This window comes from Podarcis bocagei (assembly GCF_964188305.1).
Source record: "Podarcis bocagei genome assembly, chromosome: 4".
NCBI lineage: Eukaryota > Metazoa > Chordata > Lepidosauria > Squamata > Lacertidae > Podarcis > Podarcis bocagei.
Window position 1 is genome coordinate 15,250,695 of NC_138128.1, and position 25,670 is coordinate 15,276,364.

The 25,670-nt window shown below is 45.0% G+C and overlaps 1 protein-coding gene across 1 annotated transcript in view; it reads left to right on the forward strand.

The window, feature by feature from the left end:
• The window catches only part of SPATA16 (spermatogenesis associated 16), a 165,101-nt gene that overhangs the window by 101,620 nt on the left and 37,811 nt on the right, over positions 1–25,670 (forward strand). The window contains exons 6-8 of the mRNA XM_081190327.1: positions 15,694–15,841; positions 16,211–16,357; positions 16,759–16,871. Coding sequence (XP_081046453.1) covers positions 15,694–15,841; positions 16,211–16,357; positions 16,759–16,871 — 408 coding nt within the window. The remainder of the gene's footprint in view (positions 1–15,693; positions 15,842–16,210; positions 16,358–16,758; positions 16,872–25,670) is intronic.

Here is a 25,670-nt window from a genome sequence, read left to right on the forward strand (position 1 = left end):
TTTCACAAGCAATTCCTTCAAAAAGCCTAATATCCTGGCTGCATTATGGCATATCCCCCATCTCTCTCTTTCTCTTTCTCTTTTTCTCTCTCTCTCCCCACTCCTCCCCAATCACCACACAAAACACAATCTCTCTTTTAAAGATTTCTGTGATGGAGAATCCATCACATTGCTTAGTATGCTGCCTGGGCTGATTAATTACGAGTTTGTTTGTTTTTCTAACTCTGCTTTGTTTTCCTTGTCGAAATTGTCTAGAATCTGCTTTTGCCCTGCACATCTTATTACAAAACATTTTGTAAGACTCAAAAAGGTCCTTCAGTTGGGAGGTATCTTTCCCCATATGAAGAGGTATAAGCCAGCAAGAAAGGAACCTGTTGATCTACAGTGGTACCTCATGGTCTTTCCTTGAGGAAGGGAGAAGGGTAGAAGCCAGTGCAGGCTTCTAGGCCATAAAAGCAACGACAATCTGCTTCCTCTTATCCCCTTTCCTGAAGGAAATGATTTTTTGCTTGGGAAAACAGGTGGACTAGTGATAATAATAATAATAATACTTTATTATTTATACCCCGCCCATCTGGCTGGGTTTCCCCAGCCACTCTGGGAGGCTCCCAACAGAATATTAATAATAATAAAGCGATAAAACATCAAACATTCAAAACTTCCCTAAACAGGGCTGCCTTCAGGTGTCTTCTAAAAGTCAGGTAGTTGTTTATTTCCTTGACATCTGATGAGAGGGCGTTCCACAGGGCGGGCGCCACAACCGAGAAGGCCCTCTGCCCGGTTCCCTGTAACCTCACTTCTCTCAGCGAGGGAACCACTAGAAGGCCCTTGGAACTAGACCTCAGTGCGGACGATGGGGGTGGAGATGCTCCTTCAGATATACTGGGCCAAGACCATTTAGGGTTTAGCAGCTTAGGGGCAGCTTTCTAAAGTATTCTAATCAAAAAAGCATGGTGTTTGATGGGAACATATGGAGTGAGCCAACAAGAACTCATATGGCCCTAGTTGCTTCCAGGTTAGCGGTGCAGGTGGGTGGCCTCACAGGTGGACGTGGCAATGCTCTTGCATTGGTCCAGGGTAGTTTAGCCCTCATGCTGACATCACAATATCCATGCCAGGCCATTAGAAATCATGAGACCTGCAAAGCATAATGCCAACAGAATTTGCCGCCACAAGACAAGGGAGGAATGGATTGAAAGGGAATTAGATAAATTCATAAGAGGTCAGGCTGTTTGGTAGCTACTGGGCAACCTTCAGGTTTGGCAATTTTGTGGCTCTGAATTACCAGTTGCTAGAGAACAAAAATGGGAGCATTATTTCCTTCATGCCCAACTTTTAGAAAACTGGGTGCTGAAGCAGAAGGACCACTCATCTGGAGACTTTGTGGATATTTAAGTTATAATTAGAAAAATCTTAACCATTATCCATAAAGGAAACAGTTTATAAGAAGTAAATAAGGAGGCCAGATACAGGATAAAGGAAGTCTTTTATTTGGTTGTTTGTATTGTTCTATGTTATGCTCACTGTATGTTATGTTCACGTTTAATGAGGGTGGGGTTGTGTATTGGGGGGGGGTGTTTGTGTTATGTTGTAAATAAAATTCCAATAAAATTAAAATTAACACAGAAGGACCACTCATCTGATCCAGGAGGACGTTTGTTATGTTAAAGGCTCTGGATACCTTTTAAAGAATGGGCATGGGGCTTGTGCTAGCTAGATAACGAAAGGGATGGAGTGCTGAGGAAGGACACCGTTTGTTCAAAGCAATGGGAGGTGAATGACTTAGGATAACTGACAGTGGTGTGAAAGAGCACAAAGGAAGACCATAAGAAATTCACTATTTGGCAGGCTTGGTTGGCATCAGCAAAGACACCTTAGGGCAGCAGTTAGGGTCTTGAGACCCCTGCAGGGTCTGCTGGTACTGCATCCTCTGCTTCTCCCCTTTAACTGATAGATACCAAGTTGATAGGTCTATGAGCCGCCATTTTAAGTTCCCACAATGCCACATGAAAACATTAAAGCATTGTGGGACATTTTAAATGCAGCTCCATCAGAGCATTTGTGCTCTCCATTGCTGTTGTTGCCGCCACTGAGCGAGCCTGCAGTACAGTGGTACCTCGGGTTACATACGCTTCAGGTTACATACGCTTCAGGTTACATACGCTTCAGGTTACAGACTCCGCTAACCCAGAAATAGTGCTTAAGGTTAAGAACTTTGCTTTAGGATGAGAACAGAAATCGGGCTCCGGCGGCGCGGCAGCAGCAGGAGGCCCCAATTAGCTAAAGTGGTGCTTCAGGTTAAGAACAGTTTCAGGTTAAGTACAGACCTCTGAGGTACCACTGTAACCTGAGGTACCACTGTAACCTGAGGTACCACTGTACTACTGACATAGGAGAGAGCCCACGCTGTGGAATTTTGCCAATTTTGCTCGCCAACTCTGATCATGGGTCTCATGGACTCCCTTCTGGGGAGTCTTTCTCCCATCCACTCTGTCACTTTAAGGCCCTAGCGCACACCAAAGTACAAGGCGGTGGCTTCGTTCTGAAGGCATCATTGACATGGGGCCAGCGCTGACAAACCCAAAGCCATTTGTTTTGTCCATCTCCCTTGTTTTTAGCCGTCTCTTTCTGAGTTCCTCTTATTTAAAAAAGCCTCTGTTTGAGAAGAGCTTCTAATCCTTTCATCCTTGGGGAGAGAAGGAGCAAAGCATTTAAGTAGCAGCCCTATTTGCGAGACACTGGCAGCAGTGTGAAATTGATGAGGATCATGACTGCAGACCTGCTTGGTGACATGCGTCTCCAAGCGCTAGGAGCAAAATCCTGCTTTACGGGCACATCTTCCTATTAAATCCTATTCCTTGGGTACCGAAATTATACCACTGTTCAGCAGCCAAGCACCTTGCCCACCTATACAGGAAGAGGAAAAGGGGGAAGAGGGAACACAAGCAGCTATGCCGATCACGCTTAATTTAGATGTGCCTTGGAGTTGCCATGCAGTGTGTCCAGCTCAGCAGACATTCATAAACCCCCCACTGAATAGTAGGTTTGGATTTCGGAGGTAACCTCTTGGTCATCGCTGTTTTAGCTGGACTGCTGGGGCCACCTACCACAGTGCATTGCCAGCATTTAAAGGTGAACCTGCCCTAATTCAGACTTCCAGAAACAATACACGAGCCAGAAACAAGGCCATCCTTCAAAATCCCCACCTCTCCAGATTTCACAGCGCAGTTCTCCGGCCAAGCAATGCGTACAAAAATGCATATACTACAGTAAAGTGTGCATAAATTTCCGCAATACCGCAAGGACTGACTCTCTCCCCATATGGACCACCCAGACCCTGCAGTCATCTTCTAAGGCCCTTCTTCGTGTGCCTCCTCCACGAGGAGTCCGGAGGGTAGTAACAAAAGAACGGGACCTTTTTTGCAGTGGCTCCCTGTTTGTGGAATTGCCTCCCTAAGGAGGTGCGGCTGGCGCCTTCATTACAAACCTTTAGGCACCAGGGGGAAAGTTCCTCTTCAAGCCCTTTTAAATTTGTTGGTGGGAACGGGTGGGGGTTATTGTTTGCAGGGGTTTTTGATGTTGTTTATCGTGTATTTTGTGCTTTTGTATTGTATTTTTATGTTGTGAACTGCCCAGAGATCTGCGGATGAAGGGCGGTATACAAATTTAGTAAATAATAATAATATAAATAATAATGAACATATTGGTGAAAATAGTACAACATCACCCTGCAGTTGGCTGGCAGTATGGCACCTCTAGATTGGCCATGCCAGGTGTTTGGCGTTCTGCTCTTACTTGACCAGCAAAACAGTATGTTTGACTTGCCACTCCTGTTCCAAACTGTCTACACATCCTTGTCTACACTCTTGTGTGTTTTTCTAATGAGGTGTCACTAAATGGTAAAAATGTGTTGCTCTTTCTGCAGCAAGGGTTGCCAGCTTGGTGCCTGTAGGCACAACAACACCCCTGCGGTGTTTCCTGATGCCCCTGAGTCTCTGAGACACCTCCCTCGCCTTGGCCATGAAGGAAGAAGTTGGAAGAGTGATGCTCTTTCCCACTTCCTCTCCCCCCCCATCCCCACCCCTGTGTGCTGAGTTCAACTTTTACCCCAATCCCTGGGTGGGAGTGGCCAGAAGTGGTGATACCTATGGCATTCACCCATGCACATTATCCTAAAAAGATGGCCAACCCCTAAATTCCCCAGGCAGGTACCACAATCCCCAGGCTGCCTGAGACAGTGTCTTAGGATGCACAGAGAACTCCTGATGCAACAGAGAATTCCTCATGGGAAAGCTGCCTCTGTGCACATATCTCCCTTGTGAGGTCGAAGTGACAGCTAAGTCTGGATCCCCTTTCCTGCGAAATAATACACTTACAGTTTGTTGTAGCATCTAACACTTCCTGAACTTTAAAATAAATCTCTTAAGCCTCCGTGGCTTTGCCTCTTAGAGCTCAGCAGAACACAGAGATGTATTTTTAGCCGTTCCGCAATGCCAGTTTTAAAATAACCACGCCGTGTACAAAAATACGGCCGCCGTCTTAAGTTATTAAACACATTTAAGAACCCAAATAATAAGCTGATATGTGACGTGACCTACATTAGAGGAGGCATAAAACAGCAGATAAGCCAGAAGTTATCAACTATTACTGTACATGCAATGTTTTATTCATTGAATGGGATGAGCGCTACTGAATGGGAAGGTGGGGGTGCTCTGTGCTGTTTCTTTTCCCTCACCCTTAGAAAATAAAAAACAGCCTAGAGATATTATAACAGTAAGAATGCATTTTTCACACACTATTCCAAAGCCAAGGTACCGTTGCAGAAAAGACCCTCAACCTTGAGTTTCTCTAAGGAACTGGGAGTAAGCCAAGTCAGGATCCTGGCTCAGAGGATGGATAAGCGCCACTATTCAGATATTCCAATGGGATATCATCTTCCAGCATCACCTATTTACGCTGCTATGCCCAAAATGTCACACAAATTGTTATGTATTCAGTGGTCTGTGTTTGCCTGAGCTTGAGTCTGGACTAAGGATTCTGAGCTCCTGTGTTCTGACTGAATACATGATGTCCAATCACAAAACATTTCAGGATTTTGGCCTCTGCCATTGGCCCTTGAACTCTGAGTCATGATTCACAGCTTGGAAGTTTAGACAGCCAATCACGTTGGGAGTGGGAGTGGCCCAGGCTTTCAGGAATGTATATAAGCAGTTGCTTTGCCCCTGTTTCCCAGTTATGTAGTTCAAGAAAGGTTCTTGCTGTTATCACTGTGTCTTGCCTCATGGGAACCCACCTACACTTCACAGCGTATCAGATGAGCCAGAGTAAACATTACAATTCGAAAAACGTGTTAGCCACAATTACAATTAGTTTCAATTATGGTACATAATCATCATCAATCAATCAATACAATTAAACTGACCTAATCCAACATTTTACGAACTTGGAGGGTGACCTATATTTCCTGGGATTCTTTGGGGGGGAAACCATGACTTCTAAAGCGGTTATGGATGTTATTTAATCGAAAGCACAACATAGAGTTTAAAATATGCTACCGACAAACCATATATACTTTCATTCCAAAAAGGCAACATGAGATTCTCTGAAATTAACCTGCACGCATTGATTGACAGCCACTTTTTACCTGTCCAGGTAACAGATGATGATTGATGATGACTAGCTTACAAACCTACTTCAGCCTCTGGCCCACTGGCGAGTGTAAGCAGCCATCTAGGGATGAGGAAACTGTGGCCTTTAAAATTCTCTTGGACTACAGTTCCCATCATCCCTGTCCAATAGCCAAACTTGCTGGGACTGATGGAAGCTGATAGTTCTGAGCTTGACAGTTCTAAGAGAGCTCTTTTTTTACCTCAGGGTGGGGGGGAATCAGCTGCCGTTCTCAGGAAACTTCATTATTCCCCTAGGGAATTCTGCTACGCAGTTCAGTACGCTCCTTTGGGGTAAACCTGAGTCCTTGGGGACTGCAACTGCATAAATTGTCGGTGTCTTTGGGGAACACTTTATCTCTCAGTCTCTTTCTTGACATCTTCCCAGTTTCCAAAATAGCAAAGCGCTTTCTGCAGCTTCAGGTCATCTTATACAACTTGCATAGACATGAGGGTGACGTATCATGCCGCTTTAAAAACTCCCTAATTAAAGGCACATAAAATTATTCAAGGAAATCCAGGAAAATGCAGAGAAGTGGTCTAAACAGAGCATAGATCGATTGCAACAGCTTTTGCATAAAACAAGTGCTGGAAATTGAGGCCTATGAGAGAATCGGTCATGGCTGCCTGACCGGGTCTAGCCTGTGTAGAGAAAAGATTTGAGGGCAAAAGAAACAGAGGCTGCTTCATATTCTAGCATGCTGGAAAGATGTTCTTTGAGATGCAGGTTAATAAGTATCTGAGTCGATGTGAAATCCTCCGCCATCCCCCCATCTCCTCAGACCCTCCAAGTGTCCCTATTTTCCAGGGACAGTCCCAGATTTAAGGAAGCCATCCTGGTTCCTGATTTGATCATGGAATTGTTGGGACGCTGCCATGGAGACTTGGCACGCTCTAGTCAGCAGAGTGAATAACTTCTCACAACGGAAGTGGTGGACAGAGACATGTGTAAGCATTATCTACAGGCATTCAGGAACAAAGGAAAAACATGTCTGCTTCCCTTCGTGTCCAAGCACACAGCAGCGTAGCAAAAGCAATATACAAACTAAAGTTCCCAGCAAGCCTGTGCTAGAAGTAAACAGGCATGTGACACACAACAGTCATGCCTGTTCCTTTTAAGGTGGAACGGAACTATATCCTAACAGGAATGTCCCACTTTTCATTAGAATGTCCCTATTTTCATCAGAGAAATGCTGGAGGGTATGGAATAGGATGCCCACAGGACTTTTTTCTTCCCAGCCAGAACTCGCCGGAACTCAGCTCCATCACCTCTCAGGTGGGCACCACTGCCATTCTAAGAGAATGAGGGAAGTGTTCGTGGTTAGTTCCAGCACCTCTTTTTCCAGAGAAAAATACCACTGGACACCCCTGTTTTCTTGGGAGAAATGTTGGAGGGTATCTCCTCAGCCCTTCACCCACTCCTTTATCTTCTCCTCATCCTTCCCTTTTCTTCCCTCATCCCCATATGACCTAGTAACTCCTGGCAGAGAGAGAGAGAAAAATACATGAAGGGTTGTAAGGCTTTTTTCCTAGTTTTCACTTCTTTTTCTGTCACAAAAACTTTGAATATTTTTTTTTTTAAATCTGCATTTGTATTGTAAATGAATGCATTGCATGCTCACAAATAAACAAGACAGCAAAAATCTCCGCTGTTCTTTCCATTGTTGCTCCACACTAGTCTGCTGTTTGCTGAAGCAAACTGGTGAGTATCATCAGTACTAGGTAGGAGCAATGATCCATAATCATCTGGAGGAACGCTGTTTGTTGTTCCCCGTGTTACAGAGGCCCAACTGTCCTCAGCAAGGAGCTCGTCTTTATCCCTTGATAGCAAGTGAGTTTAGGTCGCAATGCTGTGCCCAAGATTTTAGTGTGCCATTATAATTTACCCAGCAGTTCTGAAGATTTCCAGTTGGCAGTTATCACTAGCCTCCCTGCAGTCAATGCAGCCGTGGCTAATTCTAAATCTTTCTTATTAATTATGTCTTTCAAATGGCCTAAGAGAGATGGCTTAGGTGTCAACGTTACATCACATCTGATTATGTCCTTAATAATATCTAGTATCCTTTGCCAAAATACTCTATCACAAGAGCAAAAATAGGATCTGTGCTCGATCCTATTCTCTTAAATGGGAGGGATCCTAGTCTTTCAGTCTACTACAGTCTGCCCTCCTTTGTGGATTCTTAAATAAATGAGCCGGTCTCTGGGGAGGAGAGAGCTAATGCAGAAGGAGAGAGAGAGCTCCAAGACGCTGGACATCCTTAACACCAATTTTTGATGCATTTATCTGCTTTCCTGGCCTGTTCCCAGAGTTCAGGATAGGTTAACATTCATGATGAAGAAAACAGTGTAACCATTAAGAACAGAAAGGAACCACCACCAGTTCGAAAGCCGAGGCCGCAGGAGAAAGTCTGGAAAGGTGCTTGTGGGGAGCAAGAGAGTTTGGCCTTTTAAATGAAGAGCAAGCTGGGGGTTTTCCAGACCCACAGCAGGAACTGGGGGGGAGGGGAGGCTAGGTTTGGGGGCGGCTCGTGGGCCAGTAAAACGGTCTTCATGGGCTGCATCCAGCCCATGGGCTGCACGTTGCCGACCCCTTCTCTTGAAGCACGGGCAGGCTCAGAAAGGAGGAGGGGGAACATATCTTCTCCGGAAGAGGAGACAATTAATCCTATGAGCCCAAGGAGTAGTCATATAGGAAAGGTATTAGGCAGGAAACAAAACCAGAAACCAGCCAGCCAGCTTACCAAAAAGCACAGAAGTAGGGGCAAGACCAGATTGTCATAGCAAAGAAATTGTGGTGGTAGGTTATAATTATTTTTATTATTTTATTATTTATACCCTGCCCATCTGGCTGGGTTTCCCCAGCCACTCGGGGTGGCTTACAGCACATAAAAAATTGTAAAACATTAGACATTTTCCAACACAGGGACACCATTGGTGAGGAATTCAAACACTGGCAGCTTTTTCAATTCCATTGTCTGATCTGATCACTTTGACAGCACCTCACAGATTCTATACTGTCAAAAGCTTGAGGATTTCTGGGTGATCAGAACCTTTAGAAGATAGTAACAACGCCCATGCATCTGTTGATAGCTCAGTCGGTAGAGCATGACACTCTTAATCTCATGGGTTAGAGCCCCACCATGGGCAAAATGTTCCTTCACTGCAGGGAGTTTGACTAGATAATCCTCATGGTCCCTTCTAACTTTACAATTCTATGATTCTATCATGAGGGTTAGAAACTTGCTTTGTAGAGGAGGTGTAGCACCTAAGCAGCAAAGCACATACTTTACACAGGTCCTCAGGTTTCAGGGCATCTTCCTGAGGTTCTGGAGAACCACTGCCAGGCAGAGTAGATGATGCTAGGGAGATGATTCAGGAGAAGTTACTTCATACATTCCAGTGTTGGAATTCTCAGGGGTTTGGCGGATGCAGAAGACAGATTGGTGGAGTTTTTTTGCAGCGACCATCTGCAACACCAGCATCCCTTCCTGCGGACAATCTTCTGTGAAGATTATGAACAATCTGCCGAAAACATTGCACCAACAGAAGCATAAGTCGTCCTGTATGGATAACACACATTGTGGAGCATCACTTGCTCTTAAAAATGAAAACTCCCCTTGTTCCATCCCTGAAATATTTATGGACCCAGGATTTGTTATGTCCATGAAGACTTTAGCGCGCGCACGCACAGAGACATACACACACACAAATCCACGAAGATGACAAAGCAAATAGCAAGAACATACACGGGGTGGAAGAATGGGTTGTACTCTCAGCAGTGATATTTACCAGCATCTTGTCTATTGCTTTCCCACTTTGGGAGACCTTTTATTGATGGCTTCCTCCAAAACAATCACTGTTTGCAGGTCACTCAGACTGTGGGTGTTATCAAGACTTTGCTGTCATGATTTCCTCCCTGCCTGGGAATCAGGTCCGGTTAAACTCTACAGATGTGGATTGCAGAGACAGTGAAGTAGCATGAAAAATTCCTTCCCAGTACCCCAAAAGACTAGTCAGCCAGCCCCAGTGTGTTCCTCTGCCCCAATGGGCACGTGGTTGACAGGGTTGTGCCACCTGCTGAACTACAATTCCCATCATCCTCTGGCCATTGCCCATGTGGCTGGGAATGATGGGAGCTGAAATCCAATAAAGCCACTTCCGACCCTAGCGAGGAAGTGGGGTTGCAGGCTTCCCACCCACAACGCCCGTGCGGAGGCTGGCTCTCAGCCCCGCGCTTACAGGGGGAATCCTCTGCCGTGTCATCCCCTGGCCAGCCTATCGGCTGGCTCAGGGGGCGTGGCTTGCCACTCTTAAGGCAAGTGGGCAGAGGAGCTCCCTCTTGCCACCAATCAGCTGGGGAATTTCCCACCCACCGTCCCTTTAAGGTTTTCCTTTGACCTTGCTATGGACTTCGGTTGGTCGTCGTTAAGGGGCCTGGTAGGAATTTTTCCACTTGGCAAATTGGCACCGGCCATTTGGTTTTTTTGCCTACCTCGTAGCAAATCGTCACAACTTCCCTGGTTTCGGCGGTTAGGCATTGGTCGGGGTATTGTTATGTAGGTGGACAGGGGGGAGGAGCGCCATCACCTCCCCCGGTTGTGAAGGGTAGTCCGGTAAAGGACTCTGGGGGCGTGGCCCTGTCCGAAGCCTATGGAGGCCAGGGCCCCAAGACACGCCCCTGAGCGGTGACCCCAGGGGAGTGCCTAGTTGATGTGCATCAGCAGGGCTCCCCCTGCTGGTGTTAACCCTTCCTGGCCTCTCAGGCATACAGCCTGAAGCCGGTTAGTTGATTAGGACCAATGCCTAGGCCGATACCACTCATTTCCTGCAATCAATAAAGTTGTGGCCAATTTTCACCCATTAACCTTAACTATGGTGTCTTGTGTCTTTATTTCTTCCGGTGGGAGGTGGGAACTCACCACGCAACATCTGGGAGGAGGCAGCAGATTCCTGTTATAAATACATGCCCCCACCTGCCTCAGTTTTTGGTGCCTTTTTCTTTGTTTCCTTGTTCTACCCTATTTTTCCCTTTCTAGACATAAAGCCACTTTGCTTTCTGCTTTAACCGATAGGTTCCACTGTGAAATGGTTAGCAAAGGCAGGTCACCTGCTTCTCGATTTCATTTCCAGGACGTATTGCAGAAGGGCCAACAGATCAAATTGCTGTTTTCATCCGAGGCAGCGTTCTCCCGAAAGTGAAGTGGCATAATGCGCGCCAAAGTACCTGTTTATGTCCATTACAAAAGAGAAGACAAATACTGAATTACCTCAGCCTTTCCATTCCACCCGAGCAGAGACAATTGTCTCGGCTTTTGGAAACATTACTCAGATTTACACATAATTTCTCAAGCAATTTTGCATCGCCCAAGAGTGACCTTGAGAGCCGAAATGCTGTCTTGTTCAGTCTGCCAGTAAAACGGCTAGCGGTAATTTCTCAGTTCCACACAGAGATTTCTCAGAGACTCATTCCAGGGTGAAAATCTTTGCCTACCTCGTTCGCCTTTGTCGATTTGTCTCTACTAAAGGGCAATCTCTGTTAAACTGGCCTTCGGGTTAAAAAAAGTCGGTCCAATTAACGTGACATGTCATTAGGCATTGCTGCTTAATGAAAGGCAAACATGTTTCTGGGTAACTAGGGTTGGAGAGGAAATTTGATCCTGCTTGCCTGTGAAGGCAAACCTACCTAATTTGCCCTTTGCGAAACAATATGCAAACCGAAACAAACTTCTCCAAATTTCACAGTGCAGTTCTCCAGCTAAGAACATGTGCAAAAGTGCATACCATGGGATAAAGTGGACACATAAATGTCTATATTAATGAAAACAGCATGTGCAAATGCGTTATATTGGGGAGATTGCTTTCAAAAATGTGTATATATTGCAGATATTAATATTGCACAGCATGAAGCAATTGGATACATAAAAGCTGGCCCATTTTGGAATAAAAATTGTCCAGACCCATTATTCAAAGCTTTACTAACCAGAACGTCTTTAAAAACAGATAGAAAACAATCAATAATGCATCCATAAAGTTGTATAAAGTACAGTGGTACCTCAGATTACATACGCTTCAGGTTACATATGCTTCAGGTTACACACTCCGCTAACCCAGAAATAGTGCTTCAGGTTAAGACCTTTGCTTCAGGATAAGAACAGAAATCAGGCTCCGGCGGCGCAGTGGCAGCAGGAGGCCCCATTAGCTAAAGTGGTGCTTCAGGTTAAGAACAGTTTCAGGTTAAGAACGGACCTCCGGAATGAGTTAAGTACTTAACCCGAGGTACCACTGTATATGCATGTTCAAGCATAGGTCCTTCTTCTTAAATATATAACATAATTATGATCAGAGCAAAAAATCAAAGCTCTGTCTTTCCCATTGCCTGCATAACCTGTCCCACCCCCGTCCCCCTGTCAGGAGCTCGTCCCACACTCAAGTAGGACCCTGGCAGAGACACATGCCCGACTGGCATGTTCTCTCCTTCCTGGTCATTTGTTCGGGAGCTTCAAAAGCTGTCTTCAGCCTGAACATCACAGCGACTGATGCCAAGAAACATCAGCACACTTAGGGATCCGCAGAGTTTGCGCAGTTGTGTAACAGAACTCAGCAACTCAGCATTTTGGCTAATCTACTTTATTTACATATAAACACACACGGATCACTGCAACATGGCTCCCTCTCTCTCTAGCATCAGACAGCAAAGAGAGTGAAAATAGGACAATAGTACCACTTCACGGAACACAGTAACACAAACATCCTGTCTCCGTCACTTCCCACTCTGTGGAGTCAAAACATACACCGCCATGTGATAGACAACAACCCCATGACAGCAATCATGGAGCAGGAATTCTAACACTCTCACCCCCCAAGGCTTTGCAGCTCCTGGGGATACATCATTATCACATCCTTCTCCCAGTGTGCCTGGGAACAAGAAACCAAAAGCCAACTCCCTTTCAAAATCAAGATTTGCAATGGAATACCTTAATCATGGAAGTGAGAGCTGGACCATCAAGAAGGCTGATCGCCAAAGAATTGATGCTTTTGAATTATGGTGCTGGAGGAGACTCTTGAGAGTCCCATGGACTGCAAGAAGATCAAACCTCCCCATTCTGAAGGAAATCAGCTCCGAGTGCTCACTGGAAGGACAGATCATGAAGCTGAGGCTCCAATGCTTTGGCCACCTCATGAGAAGAGAAGACTCCCTGGAAAAGACCCTGATGTTGGGAAAGATGGAGGGCACAAGGAGAAGGGGACGACAGAGGACGAGATGGTTGGACAGTGTTCTCAAAGCTACCAGCATGAGTTTGACCAAACTGCAGGAGGCAGTGGAAGACAGGAGTGCCTGGCGTGCTCTGGTCCTTGGGGTCACGAAGAGTCGGACACGACTAAACGACTAAACAACAACAACAAGCTTAATCACATGAGCTAAGGTTAAACACTCGTGCAGAAGAGCAGAGAACATCAACAGTTAATCATGAACCCAGCGAAAGAGCTCTCTTCTAGCTGAGTATCCTCCAATGGAATTTTCCAGCGTTAAACCCTTAGCAATATACATAAAGGCATTCACCATTTCCAGTGTGCGATTAAACAATTATACTGAACAAAAACTGCTTACAAAAATATGTATATTATGAGAAATTCATACTAAAGTGCTGACTATTTCTTGTGAGATTAAAAAAAAATTACAAACTGATGTGGAAATTAAATGAACTGAATTTAAGAATGGGAAAATGAGAAACTGAGAGAATCCAAAACTGATAGAGTAGCACTATTCATACATATTCTCTTTCTCTCTCTCTCTCTCTCTCTCTCTCTCATAACCTTTTAATAAAATTTTCAGATTTTACAAATTCTTTTAGACAATACTCAGAACAAATCTCTCATATCCATTGACTTCCCATCTAACCTTCCGTGGAATTCTTTCTTTACCATATAAAATTGCTATATTACTAATATATTCATACATTCTAAGTCTGAATACAATCAACATGTGGAAGCAGGGTGGATAAAAATCAATTATTTTTTAAATAGGATTTTTTATTTAAATCAGATTTGTTTCATTTAAATTGGATTTTTAAAATGCTTTTGGAAGAAAAATCTTTCTAAATATAGTTTTCTATTTAAGTTACATTATAGTCCAAAGGCTATTCATCAGGAAATAAGGATTAGTTTTAAGTTTTTCATGTATGCTAAAACTCAGTCTAAGTTTTTTTTAAAAAAAACAACAACCGTTTAACTACATCAGTTAACAAACATGGATACATATGCTATAATGTTATTGTTTTAGTTAACTAAATTGTTTAACTTGTTATTAAGGAAATGATCATTTTTCTCCTTCCAATAAAGTACAGCAGAAATGTGGTCCAAATATAAACAGCTAACTTATTAAACCTCACAATAATTTCATGATTATCTGTCTATGTATTTCTAATAGTATAACCAAAACAGAAATTTTTGATATAACTGTAAAAACTAAATTATTATTCCAAATATGAAACCTTCATCTGGTTGTAAATATTAATATTATACCAGCAAGAATGAGTCTTTCTGTACAACAATCATTTAAATCAAGTCTTACTGACTAGTGATTTACCGTATTTTTTGCTCTATAAGACTCACTTTTTCCCTCATAAAAAGTAAGAGGAAATGTGTGTGCGTCTTATGGAGTGAATGCAGGCTGCGCAGCTATCCCAGAAGCCAGAACAGCAAGAGGGATTGCTGCTTTCACTGCGCAGCGATCCCTCTTGCTGTTCTGGCTTCTGAGATTCAGAATTTTTTTTTTCTTGTTTTCCTCCTCCAAAAACCAGGTGCGTCTTGTGGTCTGGTGCGTCTTATAGAGCGAAAAATACGGTAAATCAAGTCTTACTGACTAGTGATTTAAATCAATTTGGTTGTGTTATGTATTCAGACTGGCTGCAGTTCTCACTCTGGGCCACCAGTATGCAAGTGAAGGATTGAGAGTTGCTTTCACCGATTGGGTAGTTAGTTGGAATTTGTTACTGTTACAAGTTATTGAGCATTATATAAGGCAGCCAGCTTCACTGTTGCTCAGAGAGACTTGGAGCAGTGCTAACTGCTGTAATAAAGAGCTGTTGCTTAAAAGAGCTGTGTCTGTCACCCATCTTTCCCACAATACAACAGTTTAAATCAAATCCACCCTGCGTGGAAGGATTCCTCCCAGTGGCTCCACACCAATCGAACCTTGCACACAGACCCTTTGTGCATAGAAGCTGTAGGATACGGGTGAGACATACAAAGCACATGCAGCTTCAATGCTACAAGGCTCTGCGCAGTTGGCTAGATAATGTGTCCCTGGATCAATCCCTTGTGCAGTGTGAATGCCCCTTGAAAAGAAGACAAGGAAGTTGGCAAGCAGTGTTACCCCTTGGACTGGCAGAACAAAGGCAGGCAGCTTGGGGTCAGCTGAGATTGGTGGGGCAGCGACCCAATCGCCCTCACGGACCAGTCTCCGCTGCATAAATGTTCTTCATAAATGGATTATAAATTGCTTGCCCCTTCATTATACCCTGTGTATTGTCTCTTATATCTGGATAATCCACATTTGGAACAGCCTAAATTTAGATCAATTCTCCAAGCTTTGAACAAACTCTCCAGTGGGTGTAGATATGACCTTCAGAGAAACTAAAATTCATTTTCTTATTATCTTTGAGATAATTTGCCTAATGCCTTTATTCTTCCCATGCAAGGCGCAGACCTGCCGCAGTGAAAACTGTTTACAAATGTTCTTTTTCTACATTAAAATTGATTTTCCAAGAGCGAGATAGGCAATGCATTCTGGAACTAATTTGAATTTTTCTCTAATTAATATTCAAACCCAAAATATGTTATCTTTGCATGACTGTGCAATTATTAAGGGGGAAATATCATCCATGAAGGTAATTATTTTTCATTTTCCTCTTTCCTCCTTTCCCCCCTCCCTCTCCCCCTTCTTTAATAGCAGATCACATATTTTTTTTAATAAACACACACACAGAGAGCGCCTGTATCATATCTCTTTCTTTCCTTTTTTAAGGCTATGATTGAGGAGGCCATCACAAGAGCCGAATGTTTTTCAGTGATGTACACACCATTTGCAGCTAAAGTAAAGGCTGAAGAAGTAGACAAGTTGAAGGAAGCTTTCACCAGAAAGCACCCCGACTATGTGGAATACATATATACAGGTGACAAGGTTGATACCCTACAACACGAGGGATGGTTCGGCCAAGATTAATTAAGCGCTTTTTACCCCATTGATTTGGATACCAATTTCCTTTAGGATATTTCTACGCTGGCTTTCAGTTTACATATTAATTTCACATTATGGGGAGGGCGGAATCGTGAATCCAAAATGGAAAACAATAAATCACACTAGAACGGGGGAAATGCCGTGTGCCCGCCCCCCTCCCCCCGGGTTCTGGAAGTGCTTGTGCTATTTATTTGTGTCACTGATTTTTAGAGTTCTCTTCATATAAAGGTGGAAAAACTGAGTGCCGTTTTGAACAACCCCTCAGACCACTGTGCATGTTCTGCTTCCTCCTCTTATTTTTCAGACCCTCATGGACTTCACAGTTTGCCACAGACAGCCAACTGGTCTTGCCCTTCTCCCCAGTGTTATCTGCTGACCCTGGGCTTCAAAAACAAGGAAGTTGGGAAATTTCTGGAAAAGATGTCCAGCAGGAAGTTGCCGACATTTTCGGGTAACAAATGTGGATTCTCTCTCGCACATACACAATTGATGATGAACGTGTATCTCCTGGTTTGGTCATTTTCGCAAGTCTTATATTGCTGTCTTGGATGGATGGATGGATGACATGTTCTAAGCCAGACAAAAGAACTCGAGGAGGGCTCAGAGCAGGGCATGGCTGAGGAAGAGTCCTGAGGGCCAGGTGGTTATGCTCAGGGGGCCGCATCCAGCCCTCAGGCCCGAGGTTCCTCAACCATGTGGTAAAATGAGACATTTGGCAACCAGCAAGTCATGACTAATCCATTTCCGGAGCCTTGGGATTAAGTTTCCACACAACAGGGAGTTATCTTTTCAATGCGATTCTGTCCCCAGCTGTTAGTTCTGTTAACTAATGCTTCTTTTATACCTCCCTAGAGCATAAAGCTCCATTCAGTCCTCTCACAAAAGAAGAAGCAAGGAGACACCTGGAGACAATTGGAAAAAGAATCTTGCCAATAATGGATTTCATCAGAGGCACCAAACTGACTGTGAGTATGATAATATTTTTAATACGGTTCCCATCCCTTACAATAAATGGTATATATTTTGCTGAAGGCGAGTAATGAGGTTTCATACTGCTATTTCAGGCACGGCTATCACCCCAAGCTTCCCATGTAGTCCTCAACAAGGACAAAATGCTAGCTAAATGTTTGCAGACAACTGCAAATCTTTGCTGCGCTGTTGTGAAAGCGCAGTATTATAATTGAGCAAATTCAGGAAATGCGGAATTATAATCCAGCAGCACTATAATTTAGCTCCTGCAGCAATTGCCTTCTTGCTTCTGCTGCTGCCGAAATGAATGAGCTGCTTGTGATGAACGGCTTTGCCATGCTGTTGCGAAAATGCAGTATTATAATTTAGAAAATTCGGAAAACACAGAATTATAATCTAGCAGCGCTATAATTTAGCTCCTGCAGAACATGTGGCAACTGCCTTCTTACTTCCACAACTGCGGAAATGAACAAGCGCTCTGTTTCCAATATCCAGAAGTGATCGCCATTATTTATATTGCCAAAACTGCACCATCCGTGTGTAAGTACAAAAACCTTAGGGTGGAAAAACCTAGGGGGGAGCCCCAGAAACAACTCAATGAGGTTCAGGGGCTACAGAATCCTGACTGGTCGTTCAGCGAATGTGGTGGGATAAATAGCAGGGCCAAGTTTTCAAAAATAAACAATGCTTATACAGTGGTACCTTTGGTTAAGAACTTCGTTCCAGAGGTCCGTTCTTAACCTGAAACTGTTCTTAACCTGAGGTACCACTTTAGCTAATGGAGCCTCCTGCTGCCGCCACACCACCGCCTCACGATTTCTGTTCTCATCCTGAAGCAAAGTTCTTAACCCGAGGTACTATTTCTGGGTTAGCGGAGCCTGTAACCTCAAGCATCTGTAACCTGAAGTGTCTGTAACCCGAGGTACCACTGTACTTAAGGTTTATATAAGGCAACAAGTTAAACAAGTCAAGGGGAAAAAATTTGAGGGGGAGAGCTACTTTTATAGTAAAAAGGGTAAAGGGACCCCTGACCATTAGGTCCAGTCGTGGTCGACTTTGGGGTTGCGGCGCTCATCTCGCTTTATTGGCCGAGGGAGCCGGCGTACAGCTTCTGGGTCATGTGGCCAGCATGACTAAGCCGCTTCTGGCGAACCAGAGCAGCGCATGGAAATGCCGTTTACCTTCCCACCGGAGCGGTACCTATTTATCTACTTGCACTTTGATGTGCTTTCAAACTGCTAGGTTGGCAGGAGCAGGGACTGAGCAACGGGAGCTCACCCCATCACAGGGATTCGAACCGCCAACCTTCTGATCGGCAAGTCCTAGGCTCTGTGTCCACCCACGTCCCTGCTTTTACCCATAAGAGTAAATAAAAAATAAACAGAGATATATAAATATAAAAATAAACAGAGATTTGAACCGCTGACCTTCTGATCTGCAAGCCCAAAAGGCTAAGTGGTTTAGACCACAGCACCACCCACTCCCCCTCAAGAGATACATGCATCCAGTTATACCAGGGGCAGGAAGCCTTTTCCAGCCAATGGGCCAGAGCTTAATCTCCCTGACCACTGGCGGGCCAAATTTGACAGGTAGGGAGGGTCACCCATGGGGGGGGGCAATGGTGTTGGTGCTGAACTCTGAAGTCTTGATTGTTGCTCCAGGAAAGAAGCAACTGGGGAGTCACTTTGAGCTTCCAGTTGTTCCTCCGAAGTCCTGCTGTTACCCGCCCCACACCTGATATCACATATGATTTCAGGCCTAGGTTGGGTGAGAATGGCTTCACCAAGATGGCCTCACTGAGCAAATGCAAAGGCAGGCTACATTTGATCCATAGACTGGAGGTTCCTCCCCTCTGAGCTATGCCTATTTCTAAACTGTTGCCTCAACCAAAACAATTTTGAATCCTGCAGTTCAGCATATAGGCCCTTTGTGGTCATCTATCTATCATCTATCTATCTATCTATCTATCTATCTATCTATCTATCATCTATCTATCTATCTATCTATGTATCACTTCCAACAATCATTTAATATAACTTTGCATCTTATACAGTATTTTAGACTTCTGTCAACAACCTCTGCAGATATTCCATTCTTTATCACTTGTTCTGCATTTCTTAATTCCTCTGTTACTCTTAATTGACCTTAACTAACAATTCTTTTCAAAGTCTTCCTTGCAATATTTCACAAAGTCCTCCTTACGGAACTTCTTGCAGTCCTACTAGCATAATCTGTTTATCACAATTCCTTTTCAGATACTTCAAATATTTACTCCAGTCTTCTAAGAATCTCTGGTCCCGCAGGTTTCGAATCCTTCCTGTCAATTCATCTAATTCTGCATAGTCCATTAATTTCATTTGTCACTCTTCTTTTGTCAGTAATTCTTCTTGCTTCCATTTTTGTGCCAATAATATTCTTGCTCCTGTTGTTGCATATAAAAACAATTTATAATCTTGTCTGTGGCCCTTTGTGGTCTTCTGGCTCCGTCCTTCCCACTACTTCCAGGTCCAGCTGTGTTGCAGGATCCAGGCATCATGCTCCCTAGTCCCCCAGCCCACAGACAAATAAAGGACCACATAGACTGGTTTGGATCGAAACAGGCCACAACTTTATTGAATAGAGATGAAAGAGGCTTGGCTTGGGCATTAGGCAATCAAAATACTTCCGGCCCGCCCACCAGAAGTGAGGCGTAGGTCATTCCAGGCAGGGGGGGTTCATAAGTCTTACATCAAATAGAGTGCCCCCCAGGGACCGCCATCTGGGGGAGTATCCTCAACCCTGGCCCTGCCTGGGCACGCAGACATGACCACTCCCCCCAAAACCCTTTAACAGGATACCTCAAAGTTTGGAGGGGCAGGCGAAGACTACACCCTCCCCTCCATCCCAAACAAAGGATTGTCCCAATGCCCAACCCAGTTGTGACGATTGCTATGAGGTAGGCAAAACCACTGGGTTAGAGCCAATTGGCTTGGTGGACAAATTCCTACCTGGCCCCATAAAACAGCGACCACCACAGCAAATTCCTTAACAGTCAGCTTGAATCCAAGGAGGGTGGTTGGGGGAACCCGGTGAGGGGAAAACAGGTAGGGCCCCAGGTGAAGGCTATTTAAATGGCCAGGGAATGGACCCAAGGGAAGCCTTCCAGCTCCATTGGCCCTCCTTCCAGCCCAGCCTGCATCCCCATTTGCCAATCAAGGATGTAGGCTAGGATCCGGCTTCTGATAGGCAGCGGGAGCTTATGCCCACGCCCCCTATCCAAACGGGACTCAAGTGACATGATTCCCTCTTCAGGGCCATGGAGAAGCCTCTGCCATCCTGCAACGCTGTTGCACCAGAAGGGGTGAGCGGACTTCCCTACCACTTTCCAGTGTCCCTGCTCTCTCTGGTGTTTCAGTCCTTTCTCTTTCATGCAGCTCTTGAATTCCATCTCTTCAAATCTATGAAGAGCACTTTTCTTCAACTCAGCTCATGTACCATATTTTCACTCCTCCCCCCAGCCTTTTAGCCAATTATAAGGATAGTAAACTCCTGGTTAAGTGTCCATTTCCCCTGAACGGCCACATTCCTAGACTGATTTTTTGACCTTCTGTTCAATAGATCCCGAGTAGAACAACCACTTGTACTTTTGACCTTCCATGAAAATGGACCCTTCTATGAGGAGAGCCCTTAAAACCCAACGCAGCCATTTTATAACAACCAAACTTTATACAATATGGCGGAATGGCTTCTTTTCTCCCTTTTTTTGGGGGGGGGATATTTTGAAAATGAACTGGTTTATCAATTATTTTGAAAGAACATTGCCACTCATATGATCAGAAAAGGAACAGGACACATAACTGAAGGGAAAATCTTTTTCCATAATGATGATGAAAAGTGAGAACCCAACCCCAAAACCTGATTATAAAGCAATCTAAAGATGGTACTACAGGACAAGAATTCCTCTGTCATTCCTGTCTGCTCTGTCTAGACACTGATGAAATTGGACACTTCTGTTTCCTGTGGAAGTAGTCCAATTTTTTGTTTGAATTATATTTGCAGCTATTATTTATCAGCCTTAATACTTATTCCATGGAAGAATGTGCTTTATAGAACACTTTCCTTCCAGTTACCTGCTATTAGCTTTTTGAATTTCTCATGGGTTTTACAAAAAGATAGTATGGAGTGGGGGAAATACACTACAGTTGGAAAAAAGCAATTATTTTCTATAAGATCTCCAAAACTTCAGCTAGTTTTCTCTTTGAAAGGCAATGGTGGAGGCATCTCAGGACACAAGGGGGGGGGGAGAACTAATTAGCAGCCCAAATCTGCAAGCCGGTTGTGCCAAAACACATAGCAGATAGTTAAACTCTGGAATCTGAAACAACAAGATATAGCAATGTCCATCAACTTAGAAGACCTTGATGCACAAATCCATGGAAGATAAGGCTATCAGTGGCTTCTAGTCATGGTGATTATTTTACCTGCAGAACCAGAGGTAGTATGCCTTTGAATACCAGCACCTGGGGATCACAAATGGGAGAGTGTTACTGCACTCATGGCCTACTAACGGCATTCCAAGACTATCTGGTAGGTCCTTATGGACCTTCCATGGGCTTGGCCACTGTGAGAAAGGAATGCTGGACTCCCATAGGCCTTTGGGCTCTTCTATCAGGGCTCCTCATACATTCTCGGTTGGTCTGCTTCAGCTGGATCTCGGTGTTTCTGCTCAACTGGTTTATGGGTTCGGCTTTAGTTGGGCTCCCTGGGCTTCAGTTTCCAAGGGAGTCTTCCTGCTTAAAGGTAAAGGGTAAAGGGACCCCTGACCGTTAGGTCCAGTTGTAGCCGACTCTGGAGTTGCGGCGCTCATCTCGCTTTATTGGCTGAGGGAGCCGACGTACAGCTTCTGGGTCATGTGGCCAGCATGACTAAGCCGCTTCTGGCAAACCAGAGCAGCGCACGGAAACGCCGTTTACCTTCCCACCGGAGCGGTACCTATTTATCTACTTGCACTTTGACGTGCTTTCGAACTGCTAACTTGGCAGGAGCAGGGACCGAGCAATGGGAGCTCACCCCGTCGCGGGGATTCGAACCGCCGACCTTCTGATCAGCAAGTCCTAGGCTCTGTGGTTTAACCCACAGTGCCATTTTTGCTGCCTTTCTGTTCACCCAGCCTTTTCAATAACTTAGCTAGTCCGTCCCTCTGTTTCTTAAATCTGTGTTTAACTTTTGGGGTATAGCAGATTCTGTTTTGTTGCATTTATATCGGGGGGGGGGCTTTCCTCTTCTTTTTTAATGGTTTCATGTCTTACTTCATGTTTAAATTGTGCTTCAATTCAGGGGTAAGGTAGGACGCTATCAGTAAATAAATAAATATGGGTCAGGGCAAGTAGCAATAAATTGAAAAAGAGCCCATCACCAAAATGGGAGCAAATCATAGGTACTGTGCTGGTCCCAGGGGGTTACCGTGCAGCGTGGTCCGAGTCCAGTCCGAGGTCGAGGGTGTGGTATGGAGGCTGTCCGTCAAGGCTGAAGCGGGGTCCAAGGCAAGGAGTCGGGTGAGGTCAGGAACTCTGGCAGAAGAGCAGGACAGGGTGCCGGTAGGAACAGGTTACCAACAATGTTGCTCCCACAACCTAGAACTGGGGCTGGCTGGCTTTTATCTCCTCTGAGGCATAGGGCGGCCCCGGTCCACAGGTGACTCGCTTCTCCTGGCCTGGAGGTGAGCACTCCTCCTGCGAGAACTTAGTTCCCTCCGCCTCTCTGCCCTGAGCCTCTGCAGCTCAGGAGAGGCTGGAGGGTTACTGGACCCAGAGGCAACCTCACCTTCCCTTGACGAGGCTGAGAGTGGAGCACCTGCAGGCAATGGGTCCTCAATCACCTCCGGAGCCAGAGCAGATTCAGCTGGTGTCTGCTCCTGAGGATCCGGCACAGGTGAGGGCCCTTCAGGTTCAAGCCCCAGCCCCGGCTCAGCCGGTCCTGGAGACGGGGACTCCTGTGCAGGCTGGGATTCCTCAGGTTCAGCCTCTGAATCCAATTCCCAAGCCATCACAGGTACAGGTACATGTACACGTAGATCATATCCCTGCAGAATTCATGGGATTAGATTTCTGATTCTGCCTCTCCAGCTGCCCTCCCTCTGGCACTAGTACTGCCAAGCGCACTGCAATGCACCCAGCCATCACCTGGAATCAGATGTACATGGGACCTCCCATAGAACTACCTAGGAACTCCACCACCTTAATTCATTTCAGCTGCATTCATTGCTTAGTTCAGAGTACCAATAAATCATTGCCTGCCTTGAGATTTCAAAACTGGAAAAATGTAGCACGAATATTCCAGCAACAACAAAAAAAGGGAGTTCTGCCAAAACATGTCACACACATTTTATCACGGGAGACCTATCCGTCTAGTGCTCTCTGCTGGTTGTCAACATAGAAGGATTAAAGGAAATTGCTATTATGGGTAATTTTCCCACGCAGTCTTCCCAGACCCTAGTCCCTTCAGGTGTTCTTGGATTAAAACTCCCCTCATCTCTGACTATTGGCCATGCTGCCTGAGGCTAATGGAAGTTACAGTCCAAAGCGACTCCTTCAACGGTATGCTGTGGCATGTAGTTAGGAAATCATTTTCCACTCCAAAATAGCACTCATTGTGGTGGGCATCTGCATTTAGGTGTGTGTGCTGCTTTTTTCTTTTCTTTTTAGTCCCTACTTTGTTTCAACATCATGGCAAAGACCTCCTTCACAATACGCTTGCAGTCCTTTGGTGAACAGATAGAAATTTGAAGGATGCAAGATTCAACTCCTGCATCTTTAGCATTCCAGAAACCATTTTTGTTTGTTTGTTTGTTTCATTTCTAGACTACCAACAAGTGTGGGCCAAGGTTTGTTGCCGCACATTACAGTTTCTTCTTTATGGATGTGCTTGTTTCGGCAATCACCAACCCAGTGCTTGTGGGCACTAGCAAAAAGATCTCAGCAAATATTCCCTCAGAAAACCGCAGTGCGTGAAAGACTGTTGACTTTCTGCTCAGTTCCTATTTGCACTGGCTCAGCCTCTCCTACATTGAACACATACCCTTAAACATGGCTTCATTCCACGGGAGGCCAGGACTGGAACACCCCAACCCTTCCTGTTCTGAACAGAGAGGTGCAAAGAATGAGGACAGCAGTGGCTGGTGGGGATGCCTTTTTTCATAGAATCATAGAGTTGGAAGAGACCACAAGGGCCATCGAGTCCAACCCCCTGCCAAGCAGGAAACACCACCAGAGCACTCCTGACATATGGTTGTCAAGCCTCTGCTTAAAGACCTCCAAAAAAGGAGACTCCACCACACTCCTTGGCAGCAAATTCCACTGTCGAACAGCTCTTACTGTCAGGAAGTTCTTCCTAATGTTTAGGTGGAATCTTCTTTCTTGTAGTTTGGATCCATTGCTCCGTGTCCGCTTCTCTAGAGCAGCAGAAAACAACCTTTCTCCCTCCTCTATATGACATCCTTTTATATATTTGAACATGGCTATCATATCACCCCTTAACCTCCTCTTCTCCAGGCTAAACATGCCCAGCTCCCTTAGCCGTTCCTCATAAGGCATCGTTTCCAGGCCTTTGACCATTTTGGTTGCCCTCTTCCTTTTCATCGACGTTGGGAACGTGCCTACACCATTTCAACTCTTTTTCTGCTCTTTGGGATATCTGCAACAGCCATTTTGTTACTGGTGCCCTCACCACTTTCTCAAAGTTCCAAATGTGCCCACCGCCCCCCAAATGTCGGCGATAATCACTACATTATTCAATTATCCATTTATTATGCTTCTAGGCTGGCCTCCAGCTAAAGTTTTCAGGGTGCTATACAAGGACTGAAATTAAATATGACATTAAAATTAACACTAAAACCACAGAAAGGTCCAACAGACTGCTCAACTACAAGATAGTGGCAATACAGAAACCACGGTGGACAGGAACTGCACAACCCACACAGCCTTCTGTCCTCAAAGGCAAAATGAAACAGATTTCAATGAGCAAGACAAATCTCTTGAATGTTTCATACCTGCGGGGCCGTAACCAAGGCGGCCCTGTCACGAGTCACTGAGGGACTGGCTGCATTTACAGGTGGAACTTTCAGCAGAGCCTCCCAAGTAGATTTTAAACCAAGCATAGGCAAACTCAGCCCTCCAGATGTTTTGGGACTACAACTCCCATGATCCCTCGCTAACAAGACCAGTGGTCAGGGACGATGGGAATTGTAGTCCCAAAACATCTGGAGGGCCGAGTTTGCCTATGCCTGTTTTAAACCATCAGCTGGAAGGGAACGCAAGAGCCATCCTTTCAAGTGAGTACCTGGATCATAAGTCATATAGGGTTTTAGACACAAAGGAAGCACCACGTAGCAGACAGGCATCCAGTCCCATTCTTTCAGGAGCAGCATGACATGACAATTGGCACCTGCACTTTGCTTCAGAGGCCCTGTTTTGTTATTGTCGTTTGCCTTCCTGCAATATAAATTGAGGAAACTGGTGCTTGTTCCGCCTGCTATGCCAGCTCCTTGTACTCCTTATGAAAAGCCCGTTTCCCCCCCCCCCCCGAAGCCTGGCGCCAGCTCTCTTTCTTTCCCCCTTCTTCCCATTTGTCAGGCATTCAGCTCTTTCCCCTGCTAAATCATCCAATTCTGTCGGCCCAAAGCCTCCATTTAAGCTTGCTATTTACTTAACCTTCACTGTACCGGGATGAGGTGGTTCCAGCTTCATCCTTGGCCACTTTATTATTTTCTTTACTGCAGCTTAGTAGCCTCTTGAACTCCACGGTAGCTCAGGTAATTC